This window comes from Epinephelus moara, chromosome 20 (genome assembly GCF_006386435.1).
Source record: "Epinephelus moara isolate mb chromosome 20, YSFRI_EMoa_1.0, whole genome shotgun sequence".
Classification (NCBI taxonomy): Eukaryota; Metazoa; Chordata; class Actinopteri; order Perciformes; family Serranidae; genus Epinephelus; species Epinephelus moara.
In genome coordinates, this window is record NC_065525.1 from 15,236,371 (window position 1) to 15,254,215 (window position 17,845).

General features: G+C 40.8%; 2 protein-coding genes across 2 annotated transcripts; both read right to left on the bottom strand.

The window, feature by feature from the left end:
- Window positions 1–791: 791 nt before the first annotated feature.
- Window positions 792–1,805, bottom strand: LOC126408084 (histone H4). Its single transcript, XM_050073449.1, has one exon. The coding sequence runs from the start codon at window positions 1,775–1,777 to the stop codon at window positions 1,466–1,468; it is 312 nt and encodes a 103-aa protein (XP_049929406.1). The 5' UTR covers window positions 1,778–1,805; the 3' UTR covers window positions 792–1,465.
- A 2,741-nt stretch (window positions 1,806–4,546) lies between these two features.
- LOC126407865 (histone H2B 1/2-like) lies at window positions 4,547–5,296 on the bottom strand. Its single transcript, XM_050073126.1, has one exon. The coding sequence runs from the start codon at window positions 5,266–5,268 to the stop codon at window positions 4,894–4,896; it is 375 nt and encodes a 124-aa protein (XP_049929083.1). The 5' UTR covers window positions 5,269–5,296; the 3' UTR covers window positions 4,547–4,893.
- Window positions 5,297–17,845: the final 12,549 nt, after the last annotated feature.

The window sequence follows — 17,845 nt, forward strand, 5'->3', positions numbered from 1 at the left end:
GCCGTTTAGTCCGACTTGTATCAGAGCTGCTGTGACCGTGAACATGTCATTATTATTGTTACTAGATTTTAATGGACTCAGTTCCAAACATGCTGTGTAACAGAACGGACATGTTTTTAATGACAGAAATAAATGAATACCTTTTTGGTAGCAGAAATGCCTCCTGTCTGTGTGCACAAGCACCCTGGACAGCTTCCTCATACAGAGGGCCATGTACTGTGTGTGTGATTATATGTCAAATACATGCTCTCATCCCCATTCCTCTTTGTCCACTTGTGGTGCAGTGTTTGCAGTCGGACACATTTTGGGTTTGTTGCAGTCTGAGCTGGTTGATTCACTGTAACTGGAAAAACAAAATTCAACATGTTGTGTGCATTTTATTTACCATACTGAGGTGAAGAAGTATCTGTATTTTGATTTTAATACACTAATGTTACACATACAATGTGTCAGTGTCTGTGGACCATTACAAACATCTATATCACAAATGACCCTGTGACACATTGAGATATCCAGAGTGACCAAAATCAGTGCAATAAACAAAATAAAACACCTTTCTGCAGTGTGTTATAGGTCAGCTGTAACCCCAGACTCATCAATGACACAATCAGTTAAAAATAATAATAACAACAACAAACTTACTTTTTCTGTAGGCTAGAAGTGATACAACAGCCTCAAGATGGTGAAAATACAGTCTAAATACCACCAAACTACTGTCTTTACCACTCTGAATGTGTAATAAATTGATTTCTGGTTGTCTTTTTTTGTTTACAGGGACAGAATTTGTTCATTAATGAGGCAACATCCAAAATGGTTTACCAGCTTTATTCTATTCTTAACTGTAGTGGATTTTAAAGTACACATGTTGAGTTGAATACTATATGAATATTTTAGAGTTAAATAAGATGAGCTCAGATTTTAACCATGTGTTGCAAAACTAACTTTAGATTTTGGACAGGCAGGATCCCAGATTGGGATATTAAGTTGTATTTAAAGACAAAAAAGATCAACAAACTACCATTAAACCTCTCCATGCACAGTGTTATATTTTGTATCTTTCTCTTGGACTATTTTGATTGTAATTTTTCCATTTAATATTTATGATCTTGACTTTTGCAGAACTTTCCTCTTATTGCATGCACCAACCGTTGCAAAATTAAAGTTCCTCCAGATCATCCAAAAGCCACATCTCCCCAGTTATCTCCAAATAGATCATCCTCACTAGCGATAAATTTACTTCTCAGAAGAATTGTGTATCTTTTGATAGCATTTCCTTTAGGTTAGATCATCTTGCATCAAATGGCTACATAGTTGAGATGGAACGACATTGTAACAGTGTTAGTTATATTGTAACTTAAATATAAGGGTGTCACTATTTGATTTTAAGAGGAAGTCTGCTCTCTGGATGAGTAAGAGGGTGGCCCTTAAAAGGACCTTTGGTTTCCAGTAATGAATAGTCAGTGATTTAACCTCCGAAGCCGTACAGAGTGCGGCCCTGCCTCTTCAGAGCATACACCACATCCATGGCGGTCACAGTCTTCCTCTTGGCGTGCTCGGTGTAGGTGACGGCATCACGGATCACATTCTCCAGGAACACCTTCAACACACCGCGGGTCTCCTCGTAGATCAGACCGGAGATACGCTTCACTCCACCACGGCGGGCCAGGCGGCGGATGGCAGGTTTGGTGATCCCCTGGATGTTATCACGGAGAACTTTACGGTGACGCTTGGCGCCTCCTTTACCGAGTCCTTTTCCTCCTTTGCCGCGACCACTCATTTTGTCAGAGTCTAGTTTGTTCTGAAGAAAAACTGAAGGTTAACGGCTGTGAACGTGGATATTTAAATCCTTGCTGCGGACGTAGTTGAGCTCTGCTGGGCGGAGACATTTGTTCTAACAATAGAAACTAGGACATTGATGAACCCTTCACCTTCACAGTAGAGGCGGGAAATTACTATTCCCTTCACCTTCACAGTAGAGGCGGGAAATTACTATTCTACTGTGAATCACTCGTGCAAAACATCAGGTAGTTAATAACAGCACATATAAAAGGGACCCAGAAGAAAAAAGGTTTTGATATCAAGATTTGTTTTCTGTAATTTAAGTAGGCTATAAGACTTGAAAGAAACATTTTGCATAAAAAAAAATCAAAAATATTATTTATTTATTTATATATTTATTTATCACATGTCCTCTGTAGAGGACATCTGGACTTAGTCGGATCTTAAATTTCCAGAGTTAGTCAATGAGTTTCAACTGAGTTACAATGGGAACATGGGGTATTTTATGCTTTATCTCTAAATGTATGAGCTGCAAAGGACTTTTACTCCCCTGGAATTATTACGTGGCTGTCTTCAGTGCTTAACACTATGATGGATATCTGTAGCAAGGTAGAGTGTATTCTTAATAGCTATACAAATGGACCTGACGTTAGAGTCAGGGTGCAGGATTGGTACTCTGTACCACTGGGTTTAAGGGCCTAGTGGTCCAACTGCACTCACCCCTCACTATCTATGATGTGATGAGGTATAATGCTTGCTATGTAGTCTTTAACACTTGCCCAGGCAATAAGAAGTAATGGGGAGCCCCATAGTTTGACCCATGACCCCTCTGTGATGGACCCCGAAGACCAGGTAAACTTGATTGTGAGTGGTGGCCTAGGAAGGGTAAAGAACAGTGGAGTGAAGCTTTATAGATACTATTGTATGTGTGAATACACTCTCAGCAAGAATTGTCATTGTTTAAAGGAAATAAAGCGAGAAGTTTCTCGAAATCCTCCTTTTAGGTAGTATCCTACCATAGATGCATGGGAATGTACGTTCACCTAAGGTGTTCTTATTTTTTAATAAACCTCCAAATTCTTGCATACACATTACTTCAGAGTCTCACTCCAAGCCAAATTTCTGCTTTCACACTGACTAACCTTTAAAATGTATTAGAAATTATGAGAAAAAAAAGGTCATTCTTGTTAATAGCCTTCGGCCTGCTGAATCATGGAAACTGGTTAAAAAACAGGGGGTACTAAGTCCCGATGTCCTCTACAGAGGACATTGAATAAAAGGTGTATTTTGGGGGCGCTGGTGGCTTAGTGGTAGAGCAGGCGTGCCATGTACAAGGCTGTTGCTGCAGCGGCCGGGGCTCGACTCCAGCCCGTGGCCCTTTGCTGCATGTCACTCCCTTTCTCTCTCCCCCCTTCACACTTGTCTGTCCTATAGGCTACATTAAAGGCTAAAAAGCCCCAAAAAATATCTAAAAAAAAGGTGTATTTTGAAAAGGTTGAAATTACTCTGGATTTCTGAAATCTCTCTAAATTAAAGTCAAGACCCTTATATTAAGGAAACAAATTAAATATTAACAAAATAATCATAACTTTTGCCAGAAAATGATCAGTTACCACTCTGACAGCAAAAAATGAGAAAAATGTAATGGCAGCCATTTTGAAAAGGGTGTGTGTTTTCCCTGTTAACCCCACCCACATAATGTCTACATCATTAGAAAGCCCTGGATTTCCTCCTCAGAACACAATTTGACCCAAATGGATAGCATAAAGAATACTTGAGTGATACGAGTTAGACTAATGTCCTCCACAGAGGACAAAAATGAATTGTCAGGACCCACATATAAAACCAAAAACGTATGACATGAGTATATTCAAAATGTATGAATAACAGCATTTTAAGACTATTGCATAAAATAAAACAAACAACAACAAAAGAGACAAAAAGAAGATACAAGCTCACAGAAAAAGAATGTATCCATTCAGAGGATTTGGAGGAAAAATTGCAAAATTTTCCAAAAGCTTGGTATTCTGTTTCTTTCCTAACAAACTGGGTGATGTAAGAGGAGCCTTGAATTCTATGAGAAAAGGTAAAAAATCAGGAGGTGACTTTGATCATCTCCGCTTATGAATAAAAAGTTTAGCATTTCGAATAAAAACATCAATTAGATATTTAAGAATACTTTTATCTGGGTCATCATAATAACAGAGTAAACTGAATTAGAGTTTTCAAAACAGAGATTCCAGATCACTCTGAAATCTTTTGGGTATTTCACATCGAAGAAAAAACAAACAAACAAAAAAGAGAAATACTTTCTATATAATACTTATCAGAATATGTAACTGTACAGTTAATGCAAGTCTTTTCTTTCAACTGTATTACTTTGTAGATCTTTTTGGCTGCTGTATCAGTTTCCATCACTTATTAAATCTTCTATCAACTAAGTTATAGTAAGCTAAATAGATGCTAAATTTAACAAAGTCGTCTGTATCTCTCATACCTGACAACCACCAACAGTTTCTAATGTACAAATGTAAACTACAGAGTTAAGAATCAACTGTAAAACTGAGCCTCTGTGGCAAAAAGTTGGTTAATCAAAGTATAATCGGGAGGAAAACAGATTGTGTCGTGTGTGATTTGGGAGAGGTGGACAATGAGGGCTGAACGTATGTTCACATGAGGAAATTAGGATGGATGTTTAATGTTGATGTGTCTAAGTTTGTAGATTTCTCTCCATCGAAAGATACAAGGTGAAGCATTAGATTTTTTTTTTTTACTTTTTTTAAAGTCTTTACTTTATTGATGTTGCATAGATGACAGGCAGAAAGACAACAAAAGACTTCTAACAGAAGTGCAGAACAGGATATGAAATAAAAAAAAGTAGTAATTAAATATCGTACATATTGGGGTCAATGACAATACACAGAATTGATAAATATGGAAATAAAACCTGCTGCTTATGTTATACCTCATTTTTCTGTGGTTTTTGAACATTGTTTTGGTCGCAAACGTCTAGTCAATAACATAACTTATAGTATTCATTTATGGAATATCTTCAGATAAAGTGGGTGGCTCTTAAAAGAGCCGTTGGTTTAGTCTCAGAGGCAACAAGACTGTTTACTTGGAGCTGGTGTACTTGGTGACGGCCTTGGTGCCCTCAGACACGGCGTGCTTGGCCAGCTCACCGGGCAGCAGTAGGCGGACGGCGGTCTGGATCTCCCTGGAAGTGATGGTGGAGCGCTTGTTGTAGTGAGCCAGACGGGAGGCCTCACCGGCGATGCGCTCAAAGATGTCGCTCACAAACGAGTTCATGATGCCCATGGCCTTGGACGAGATGCCGGTGTCGGGGTGGACCTGCTTCAGCACCTTGTACACGTAGATGGCGTAGCTCTCCTTCCTGGTCCTCCTCCTCTTCTTGCCGGTCTTGCTGACGCTCTTAGACACGGCTTTCTTTGAGCCCTTCTTGGGCGCTTTCACGGTGGTTTCAGGCATGATCAGGACGGTGCGTTCTTTCCAAAACGAATGAAATGTAATACTGCAGAGCGGTCAACTTGTATTCCCGTGATGCAAATAAGACTGTGCGGTGGCGCACACAGGATTGGTCAGCTCCTGAACAATACAGTGGGTGGGTGAGGGGAGAAAGAAGAAAGAAAATCGTGTTATTTAAAAAGTTAAAAGAAATAGTCGGCGTTGGGTTAAATATGAAGTTATTAAGCTATTTAAATAATAAATGATATATACCCTGATATAAATAATATAATAAATGCCATTCCTTTTCAAATTACACAGGAAGGAATACATTAGTTAACATCTGTTCAAAAGCTTCTCTTTCTGATCTGTAGAGGATTTTAAATCCTCACATCATCCACCTAAGCTGTTTGGACTCTAAAACAAAAACTAGAATAAACATATCTTCTCACATTTGATAGCTTTGTGTTGTTTTTTTTAGTTTGTTGGTGGTGGTCTGTAGCTTGATGGGCGTCTTGCTAAAGTGTCATGCCATCCACCATCTCCTACACCTCCAGATAACAACGTCTGCTTATATATTATATGAAGCGTACACATGCAAGGTATTTGTGGTTTGTAGTGATATACATTACCAATATTTCATGACAACTCATTATAACATAAGTAGGTAAAGTAACAAAAAATAAATTAGGACCTACTTTAAAAAATAGGCTAAATAAATAAAACCTCCCTTTTTGAATCATGGGAAAACAAAATGTGAAATGTTCCTCTCAAAAGTATCCTCATTCAAACGTTTGTAAGTCTTTCTAAAATGTTACGATGAAATATTTTGATAATATCTTTATATCTAAAATCTGTGAGCCAATAGAAGCCTCCCATTACCACCCAGCTGTGTGTGCATATTGTATGATGTGTATGAGCTTTTAGTGTAGCTCCATATTTGTGCTTTCAGTCAGAGTAAAAATTCTTGGAGCTCAGAAAGTCACAACATGGTTAAATCTGATAAGCATGATGAAGTTTCATCTTGTCTGTCCCAAACCTCCAAGTTTCTACTGTGTGGGTGTAGCAATGGGTTTGTGAGAGCTTTAAAACAAAGAAGAAATGTTCACACTTAAAGTCATTTAAATTGAATTCTAAAGCAAAATTATCAGATGAAAATTACATGAAGAAAAAATAAAACCAAATGGGAGACTAAAAAGAAAAACAAACAAAAAAGTAAGTTTTCATCTTCTGTAGAAGTAAAGGCAAGAAGCAAAATTTTTAAAAAAATCACTGCCATGATACATAGTTATTATAATCAAAATGTTTATAATTATGAAAACCATTAAAGACTTAATTAGTCCATGTGAAAAACATTGCAAAGCTGCATGCTTTTGTGAATACATGAAGATTACTGTGTGTCATGTTAACACCATGAAACAGTTTTTAACATACTATGGAAACCCATTTCCACCACTGTGATTTCTTTGTAGAAGTTATGAGGATATTCTTTTTTCTTTTTTTTATTAATATGTTTTAGTACCTTAAAATAATGAGCTGGTATCTTTAAAAAGAAAAAATCTGAAATATTCACAGAATAACTGTCTACCAGGGTGGACACTTATTATGGCTCTTAGAGAGACTTAGGCTACAATAAGTACATTCAAGCATGTAGTTACAACAATAATAAATACACAATTTATTAAGTACATTAAACTTATCAAAGTGTGACATCAAGTTTTGACAGTCTGGATATTTCCATAATTAAAAAAACAAAGTTGACTGAAATTCTGACTGTGTCATCAAGAATTGTGTCACAAATACTAAATCTAATCTATGAAGTGCTGATATCAGTGAGAAGTGGGGTCAATATAGGCTACATTAATTTACTCTATTACTATATTTAGCTGTGGTCTTATTCCAATTTATTTTAAGAGGATGATGAATGTAAGTACATTTCCCTCCTAGTCTGAATTGATTACTGGGACAGAAAAATAAATGAATCAAACAAAAACAAAATAAGTGAACATGTTGGATTTCATTAACGGATATCTGGAAGACACTTGCAAAATATAAGCATTTAGGCTGTAGAGGAAGATGATGATTATGATGAATAATATTATGATGAATAATATTATTATTATTATTATTATTATTATTATCATTGATCTGTTGTTATTGACATTAAACGTGTGTTGTGAGTAGAGGAGTGAGCTCTTGAGTGGGGGGTGAGATGGCTCTTGAAAGAGCCGTTGTGGTTTGTGGAGCAACAGCAGACAATTTAAGCTCTCTCTCCGCGGATGCGACGGGCTCAGCACCGCCTGAAGAAGCGACCCACCGCCCGAGACTCCGTTGCTTATTGGCTGGAAATCCTTTCAAAAGGTCCGCCAAAATTCAGGCTGGGCCGCCCTCTGCTGCTGTGTTTACGCCTCTTTTCTGGTTGGTCTGGCAGTAACGCTCGTTATGTTAACCCCAGATTCTATGAGTGTAGGCGTAGCTGTCGCTATTGGGTTAAGGGCGAAGCTGATGTGGTCAATGCCCCACTGTGCCACCACAGTCCACAAGCACTTAAACACACACCAGTTCACAACCCATTAGTGCAGAGCACAATAAAACAAGAAGACATAAGCCATGCTGTGTTTCCCCTCTGCTCTCGCCCTGTGTGAATGATCAGAGTGAAAAACATCACACTCATTCACCTGGCACACCTGCTGCTGTGGAGAGTGGGGACGACAATTACGCACTGTAAAAAGTCTCAAACGCGAGCAGAGCAGGTGATGAGAGGGCGAAACGGCTCACTAATCCATGATGACGTGAGCGAAGGAGGATACACATGGCGGATACGTGCGCATTTAACACACAGTGAACTGTTGGGAGAGCAGGCAGGGACGACCATTACGCATTGTGGCAGTGCAGAGGCTCGTACACATAAGTTTAAAGAGAGATTGAACATATATGCCAGTTTATAGCACATATAATGTCTCTCTACCAGATGACTGTATGTGCGTAACGCGCTCAGAGCTGACAGTGTGTCACTGAACGTTGAGCACGTTCAACACTGAGTGAGACAGGGAGGACTCAGACATGTCACGTAAGTAGAACCGAATAAAAGGACACGGAGAAGCCCATGATGCTGCCGCACAAATATCTGCCACTGCCATCCCTCTGAGGAGAGCTGTGGAAGAGGACAAAGCCCTCGTGCGCACGAATACCCGGCGGGGGATCCACTCCCGCTGCAGCATAAGCCTGTGTGATAGCGTCACACAGCCAGTGGGCTAAGCGCTGTTTCGTGAGGGCTTTTCCTTGTGAATGCTCTGTAATGTACAAACAGCTGCTGTGTCTGTCTGAGGCTCGCTGTGCGCGTCACATAATGAAACAGAGCGCGCACTGGGCAGAGTCGGTGTGATGTTTCTTCTCTCTCACTCCTGTGGGGAGGAGGGAAGAAACCTTCCAATGAAATAACTCTCGACCTAAAAGAGCTGGTTATGATTTTGACTCAGAGTAGCTGCGCTCCCGTCATCTCTGATAACGAGACAAGACGGGGAGACTGAGAGCGCACATAAATCACTCACTTTCTTAGCCGAAGTCAGGGCTAAGAGAAGCGCTGTCTTCAATGACAGTAGTCTGAGAGAGATTTGTGACAGAGGCTCGAAGGGAGGTTCTCCCAAAGCGCGTAGCACCAGAGGTAAATCCCACTGTGGTGCCAANCTCTGTCATCTGACTCCTTTCAAAAAGCGCTTAACCAGCGGTTGCGCAAAAACGGATCTCTCTCCATAGCCTTCATGACAGGATGAAATGGCGGCAGCATATGTTTTAACTGTAGATAGAGCCAAATTTCTATCTACTAGCAACTGGAGAAAAGTTAACACCTGTGGCAGAGGGCACGATGTGGGATCAGAGCCGAATGCGAGGGCCGGGGCCACCAGAATGGCTGTTAAGCTCTCCTCCTGAATGCGCGCTAAAAGGCGAGGAATCAGGGAGACCGAGGGGAAAGCGTAAAGTAGAGCTTTGGGCCACGGTTGGTGAGAGAAGGCATCCACTCCCAGCAGAGGGTCGTCTCGTGCGCTCATGGAGAACCATAGCGCGCACTGTGCGTCTTCTCGTGAGGCAAACAGATCCACCTCTGCTCTCCCGAACCTGTTCCACAGCATCTGAGTGAGTGTGGGATTCAACTTCCACTCGTTTTGGGAAGGACCCCCGCGTGACATCAGGTCCGGGCTCGGTTCTGTTTGCCTGGGATGTAAACTGCTATGACGGAGTGCAGGTTCGTGTGACACCACAGCAGGAGGCGTCTGGCTATTTCCAGCAGCTGAGCTGAGCAAACGCCGTCCTGGCGATTTATATACGCCGCTGTTGTCATGTTGTCTGTTCTCACCACTACATGTTTGTCTTTCAACAGTGGAGCAAAGTGTTTCAGCACTTTCAGCACTGGACAGCTCCAGGCAGTTTATGTGGAGGGATGGTGGCTCTGGCCATTTCCCTCCTACCACATGAGACAGACACATTCCTCCCCACCCAAAGAGAGATGCGTCTGTGAACACTGAGATGTGTGACGTAGCTCTCCCGAGGGGAACCCCCGCTAACAGAACACGAGGGGTTTTCCAATGTGTCAGGTCCGACTGCAGGGAGGGAGGAACAGTTATCATGCGTCTTTTGTGACGTATCGGATCGAGGCGGAGACAGCTGAACCACCTCTGAATTTTTCTCATGTGAAGAAGACCCAGAGGAACCACCACATGACTGGCTGACATCATGCCCAGCAGGCGCATCACAGACAGAGCCGTTACCACCTTGCGAGGTGCGATGCGTGACAGGAGAGAGCTGAGTGTTTTTAACCTGGGTGGAGACAGTTTCGCTCTCATGATGGAGGAATCCAGATGCACTCCCAGGTCCATTGTGGTTTTGTTGAAGAGAGATAGCTCGAGAACCGGTGTCATTCCGCTTGTTTTCTTCGGCACTAGGAAGTAACGGCAGTAATAACCCTCGTTCTCCTCGCTGGGGCAACTCGGGAAATAGCCCCTTTTTCCAGGAGCTCCGACAACTCTGCCATCAGAGCAGCTATCTCTCCCACTGAGCAATTTCCCGTCTAATATAAGTCTAAAAGACATCTAAATGGTGCGTAGCCGTCTAGACTAAAATAAGTTTAAATTTGGTGCAAAAGTGATAGAATAGTAGCCGTCTAAATTTCACCCAGTCGTTTTTTCAACGTCATTTCAACTGGCATTATGTTTAAATATATACGTTTAGATGACGTTGAAAAACGGCTTAGACGGCTACTATTCTTTCACTTTTGCAGCAAATTTAAACTTGTTTTAGCCTAGACGGTTAATAGACATCTATTTAGACGGCTACTATTCAAGAATAGTAGCCGTCTAAATCTCACCTAGCCGTTTTTTCAACGTCATCTAAATGTAGGCTATATATTTAAACATCTAGCCTACCCGTTGAAATGGTGTTGATAAAACGGCTAGGTGAGATTTAAACGGCTACTATTCTTTCACTTTTGCACCAAATTTAAACTTATTTTAGCCTTCACGGTTAATAGACGCTTTTTAGACGGCCATCTCAATTTTAGAAAGTATTTATTAATATCTTCCAAAGACACATATCAAGCTTTCGTGTAGCCTAACAGCCTGCCAAAACAAAATGCAGGTCATAGCTTGTTCAAAGTTTACAAAAATTGAAGGGACAACAATTTTACCTGGGCAGCTTTGACCAGAAGAATCTTCCCCAAACAGTCCTTACCTGGATGCAATAGGCCTTTAACAGAATGTTTAGACTGGTCATTTCTACACTGGTTTCAAAAAGGTAGCTGTGTTGGTACAGTAGTCCATGAGAAATATGTATTTTTTATATGTTATTAGTACTATTGTCATTTCTACTTATTACTTTGGTGTCTTAATGGATCTTGTGAACAAATTAACAGTGAAACAGTAATATCATGCTTTTCTTGTGTTTTACATACTCCACCAAACATTCAATGGAAGGACTATTAATAGTAATTGCTAACACTCTTTCATGCTAAATGGGCCATTGAACTTGTAACTGAAAAGATTTTCAAAACTTAGGGAAGATGTTTGTTTTAAGGCATAATTAAGTCCAAAATCCCATCATTATCTATTGGGGAGATAACCAGAGGCAAGAGTGAAATTTAGTCTTTCCAATACATTCTTTCATTTGGTGGAAAGAAATTAAGCTGAAATGATTAATTTGTAAGGTGTAAAATATTTCAGTAACGTTTTTTAATAAAGCAGCAGTTCAGTTTTATTTTCAGTCAGTTGACTAACCGATTAATCATTGCAGCTCAAAAACAAAAAAAATTACTGGTACATTTTTATGAAATAGTATTAAACTTAAGTAAAAAACAAACGTGCAGAAGTGCTTGTTCACATAGTAAAGCGCACAAACTACATTAATAACAAAAAAAAATTTGATAAAAAATAAAGTTTACAATCACGTAGTTAACTTTTTGCCCTCATGTAAATTTTATTTTTAAAAGAAGGGCATAATGGGCATGATGGGAAACAACACAAAACAACATGATTCCCAATTAATAGTAACCTGCTGCCAAACTCAAACATTAACAATGAGACAGATGGTTAACAGAGATCATCGCCTCTTATTGCGGAGGTTTTCTTTTTGTATCCTCCACCACCACTTCGAGCCGGAGCCTGTTTAAAATGATCAGCCATGGCTTTATTGATGTCCTGCTCTGTGGCCCCTTCGAATAGCATTGTTACGGCTTCTGAAATGAAAACATAAAGATACAAATTACCTTTTAGATTGAGTGGCAATTGCAGAGGTGATGAAGTATAGACAAGATGTTTCAGTTAACACTGCACGTCTTGTCAATGATGCATGTTCATTGTGACACAATCCGGGTGGGGCCAAAGCGTGCAGCAGGCAGCAAATCTCAAACACTTAAAGGATGCTTTCTGGTGTGGGATGTTGGCCCAGAAATGTATTGACAGGATTCATAGGTTTCACTACATAAGCCATATAAACAAATGTACATCTCTAACATGATCCATTCATTTTCATTTCAAGTCTCCTAGGCAACATTACTCTTTTTACATACCCTTGATGACAGTATGGAGGGCTGTCTTCCCAAAACCTCTCTTTCCCAAGTTACTCTCCTTTCATATTAAAGATGGCCATTACCCTGTTTGAGAAGAGTCTGTACCAACAAAGAAAGTTATTAATTTAACACTCAGCAACCTGCAATGAAGCTACTACTGTTAAGATCTAACTACATCTTTCCCAATTTAAAAAGTGATCCGTGTCCTCATTATTAGACTGTATGATAGGAAGTCAGGTTTCAAAATTATAAAATTATCCTTTCATCAGTACTTGTACCTGTCCAGGATTCTTTTGGTGCAGTTCTGCACATCCTTCCCTCCAACATGAGACAGCCGGGAGATCTGCATGACATTATAAATAATAAAGTTACATTTATTTTCACATTCGGTAATAAAAGTATTTATAGCACTTTTCCTTATTGAAATTACCATTGCCGTTCGGAACAAGGGTTCTTCTAATCGTTTCTCAACTTCCAGGAAGTGCTCCTCAGTCTGGATTAACACAGGGGGGGGATCAAAATAAATAAAATAAAAATCAACCAAAAATCAGCCAGCCACCCTCCTCCTCTGACAAGTTAAGAACAGTCCCTAAAGTGCAGTGAGGTTTGTGGAAATGTGAATGACTTGTTTCTCCTCTGACACGTCACATACCTGTGTGCCGCCACGGCTCGGCTGTTCAGGTACTACTGGGCAGTCATGACACCAACTTATTCACCTGGAGCCGGGCTTCTCGGTTGCCGGTAAACCGCGCTATCTTGCGGTGACCATAGCGCTCCACCATATTCCTGTCTGTGACCCCAGTTCAACCCACAACCGGCAGGATTCGTCTTTCATTTCTGCTGCTGGTTGAAATCTGTACTTGCACAGCATGCTCCTGAATAATTTCTTTTGCTCGCACAAAACTATTTTTAGTCGCAAATGCGAGTAAAATGCTCGCACCTTAGAGCTTTGTGGAAAACAAATCACTGTAGCATATATAAACAAATCTAGCCTACAAGTAAAAATAAATTAATAATAATTTTAAGGGCTTAAAGATACTCAATAGCTCAGCTAATACCTGAAATGTCACTGGAAAACAAACCACTGCAGCAGAATATTGAGTGCCAGGTGGCCAGCGCATGCCGTTATTGGACGGCGCATGGACACTCACCCTCTTGCGAATGGACTTTGAACTTATCCCACAGTAGTAGTGGTGCCGTGAGGTACCGTAGTACTACGGTTCTCCAACATGATGGTATCATATGTACCATGGTGTTTAAGTACCGTGGTCTACCGTTGGTACCAGTATAGCGTGCAACACTACGTGTACAGTGCATATAATCTCCCCCAGGACCGCAAACTTTTTTTCTTGCAAGCAAACTAGCTTCCAGCTAGTTCCAACTTCCAACGCTTCCAACTTTAGCGTTAGGTTTTCACATCCAATACGACACAAACCGAAACAAAGGCCGCAGAAAAAATATTTGACCGTGTCAGTAACATTAATCAAAATCCCCAGATAGACTCTCTGTGTCAAACCCCACTCATAAACCCCACTCATTTACTTCAAAATTTAGCCACGGCCACAGACCGCTAACCCTAAATTAGCTAAGGCCCTGTTAGCTTAGTTAGCTGCAACACCCAAGATAAATATCAAAAGCAAAGAACACCTAATCAAAATTGCTACTTCTTCTTCGTCTTCTTCTCCTTCGCCGTCCTCACCGCTGTCTTTACTGTGACAATAAAACTCTTTCCTTTCTCCAACTTGACCTTTCCAACTTTGCAAACTGTGGTCTCAACCAGTCTCAACCAGACCACAGGAACAATTGAGGCATGCACAGTGTGTTTATGCAATGTTGACTGATCTATGGCGTGTTACTACCCCCTACTGACGAAAATACAGAAATACATGCTGTTGTTTAAAAAATAATACTGGGATGTCAACCATATGGCAGTGTATCATTTGTTTTAAAAATGTTTTAAAGATGATCATATCATAAAAAAGTGGGCTAGATAGTGCCCTCTTTTAGACCAAGTGGCTATGTAAAGGCTAGATATAACCCACTTTTACACCAAGCTTGGTCTTAAAGCGGGCTATATCTTTCCCATTATGCAGGGGTGGGAAGTAACGTGTTACAAGTAACGCACGTGAGTAAAAAAGTAGTTTTTTGAGGAACGAGTACTTTTTAAGTTCCTTTTTTAAAACTGTACTTCTACTCTTACTCAAGTATATTTTTGAGACAGTAATCTGCTTTTTACTTCACTATATTTGCCATTTACCTTCGTTACAACTACCGTATATTTCCAAATAGTCGCCCGGTGGCAAATAGCCACTGGGCACACCTAATAGCCGCTGGGGGTTTGACCCCATTTTGCGTATTAAACGCCGGTCCGATTAAACGCCCAGGCGATTATTTCCTCCGCCGGTCCGATTAAACGCCCAGGCGATTATTTCCTCATTCATTGCCTCAAGGAGGGGTGCGCTTTTACGCACGTGTCGGTGGTGAAGTGGCGCACATGACTCGTGCTATGGATGGACGGACGAACGGACGGACGGACAGACAGCCACGTATCTAAAACAGGTAATACATCTGGCTACATCGTTCCCACATCAAATATCCATGATCGCCTTGACCCGCGCGCGTAAAAACGCACACAGTCCGTGTCCTCTCACCACGGATGCTGTGATTTGATGGCTGGTACTCATTGTAGCCCACTCTTATAAGACCCAATAATAATAATAATAATAATAATAGTAATAATAATAATAAGTTACTGTGGACCTCTATGCCATACCTTTTAATAAAATTACCAGAGGAGTTCGCTGAAAAACAGGTAGCCTAGTCAGGACTCAGGGACCAGAATTCGGGATGGCCGACCGTCAGAATGGTGATATTTCGGTGTGGCGGCCTGTAACTGTTGGTTAAATGGCCATTTCGGATAACTGGGGCTTTAATAGCACCAGCCAGCGGTGAAACCCGTGTACATGAAAAAAATGGCCAGAGCCAGGTCGAAATGAAGAGCTTCTTTTTGTTTGAAAAGAGCCAACTAAGTTAGCATGTTAGAGATTTATGCACATATAATCCCAGTTTAGGACATATTTCTTACAAAACAAGGGAGAGATGGGATTTTCATTTTGTTACTGTTATGGTCATTTGTAAAATAGCCTAGTCCACCTGACACCTGGTGATCTGGCAGGAAAGACCTACAAGGACCTGTTATACCTTTACAAACACATTTTGGCAACATGTAAAGATGGAACTTGGGAACATTATAGTGCTATTGTTTGCCATATATTGAATGGTTTCTTATTTATTTTATTGGATTTTATTTATTTTGTTCACAGCAAAAAGGACGTAGAAAAGACAACGAAGTTGGGATGTCATTTCTGTTTTTAAAGCAAGGTCATCCACTCAAATTACAGATAGGGAAATGGAGAAAGAAGAGGTTAGGTGAGGAAAAGAGGGGTAGAGTGAAGGAGATGGAGAGTGGAAGATTGGTACCTGCTTCATTAAAAAAAGTTTTATCAAGTGCTGTTTTTTCATTATTTTGCACTGGTCCACACACCCTAAAAAATATTCAAACGGAAAGTAACTTGTACTTGAGTAAATTATTAACCAGGTACTTTTTACTTTTACTTGAGTAGGTTTCTCAAATAGTAATTTTACTTCTACTTGAGTAATTTTTTATGGCAGTAATTGTACTTTTACTTGAGTACAGATTTTCAGTACTCTATCCACCCCTGCCATTATGTCATCATATATGATCATATAAAAGTGGGCTATATTTAGCCTTGACATAGATCATATAAAAGTGGGCTATATTTAGCCTTGACATAGCTGGACAGTTTCGGAACCATCCAGAAATGGCAATTTAAAATTATTTCAGCACAATATGGAGTTCAGTTGCACATCTTAGATATTTACAGTTGTTTGATGTATAAATATGTAACAAATTAATTAAATTGCTTGGTCTAAAAGTGGGCTATATCTAGCCCACTTATGTGATCATAAAAAGTGGGCTAGATATAGCCCACTTTTAGACCAAGCAGCTATGTAAAGACTATAAATAGCTAACTTTTAGTCCTATTGCTTGGACGGTGGTGTGGTGGTTAGCACTGTCGCCTCACAGCAAGAGGATTGCCGGTTCAATCCCGGGTGTAGGAGCCCCTCTGCGGAGTTTGCATGTTCTCCCCGTGTCAGCGTGGGTTCTCTCCGGGCACTCCGGCTTCCTCCCACAGTCCAAAGACATGCAGATTGGGGACTAGGNGATAGGCTCCAGCCCCCCCGCGACCCTCAAGAGGATGAAGCGGTTAGAAGATGAATGAATGGTCTAAAAGTGGGCTACATCTAACCCACTTTTGTGGATATGAATGGTCTAAAAGTGGGCTACATCTAACCCACTTTTGTGGATATAAAAGTGGGATAGATTTAGCCCAGGCAGCGATGGAGAGAGATGAGTCATGAGACTCGTGCCCAGCACCGTGGACCCCTCCCGGGCCGGAGCGGTCGGGGGAAAAAAAATAACAGTTTCTTCTATCGTGAAGCTAGCACGGTCAACCCAGCTGTCATCTCCGTCACCCTCTAGCTGTACTGCTGCGATGGCATCAACTCGTCTCTGTAGCTCTTCCACGGGCAGGCGAGCGCAGAAGGCACACGCGGCCCGAGCAGTGAGCGCTATCCATGCGTGCTCGGGACCGATGTACGTCTCGTAGCGGGGATGAAGGTCGAAGAACATGATGCAACCGATCTGGCAGCTGGGGCACAGACGGACCGCTCCAGCGGAGCGCTGAGTCTTGCTTGAAGACATGACTTCTTCCGCACTGTGTGCAAACGCTGAAGAGAAAATGGGAACTGATGTCCGGCCACGCAGGTATTATATACCTTGTATGCGGACCTGAGAGAGGCAACTGCAGGGCACAGTGGCGCGAAATAAAATCTTCACGACTGCGCGTGCGCGCGGGGATAAACCCAATAGCGACAGCTCTTAGAGGGCGAAGCCTATACGAAATAGAACCGTCCCGCGCTCCGTGGATAAACGTAAACGACAAAGTAACTTATGAAACATCGGTTGATAGTTTAAATCGTAATAGGGTCATTCCACGGAATCGGTGCCCTTTAGTGTCCCAAAGAGGTTATCAGTCATAAAAAGCTTTAAACAACTAAGAAACATTTTTAATTTTTTAAATAACTTTGCTGTGTCTTTTGCCTGTAATATAACATAAAATTACAGCCAATTAAATAATATTTAAAATATTTAAAACGGCTTTATACTAATGAGAGTGAGTATTTTGGTCTGTCCCTGCTATAATAGTTTTACTCTCACTAATAGCAGCTACAGACAAAATTGTGCTAAGTGGTAAAATTAAGATGTCCTTATTGAACCCAGGCATTGACACACAGTGCAAATATAAAAATAAGAGAAGAATACAGTCAAAACAATTTGAGTAAAAATATACACATGATGTGAGAAAAGTATTAATAAAATGGAAAGTATGTACAAATGAATAGGGGATAGTATGTAGCCTATGATACATGCTATATACAGTACAGCACAATGCTACATGT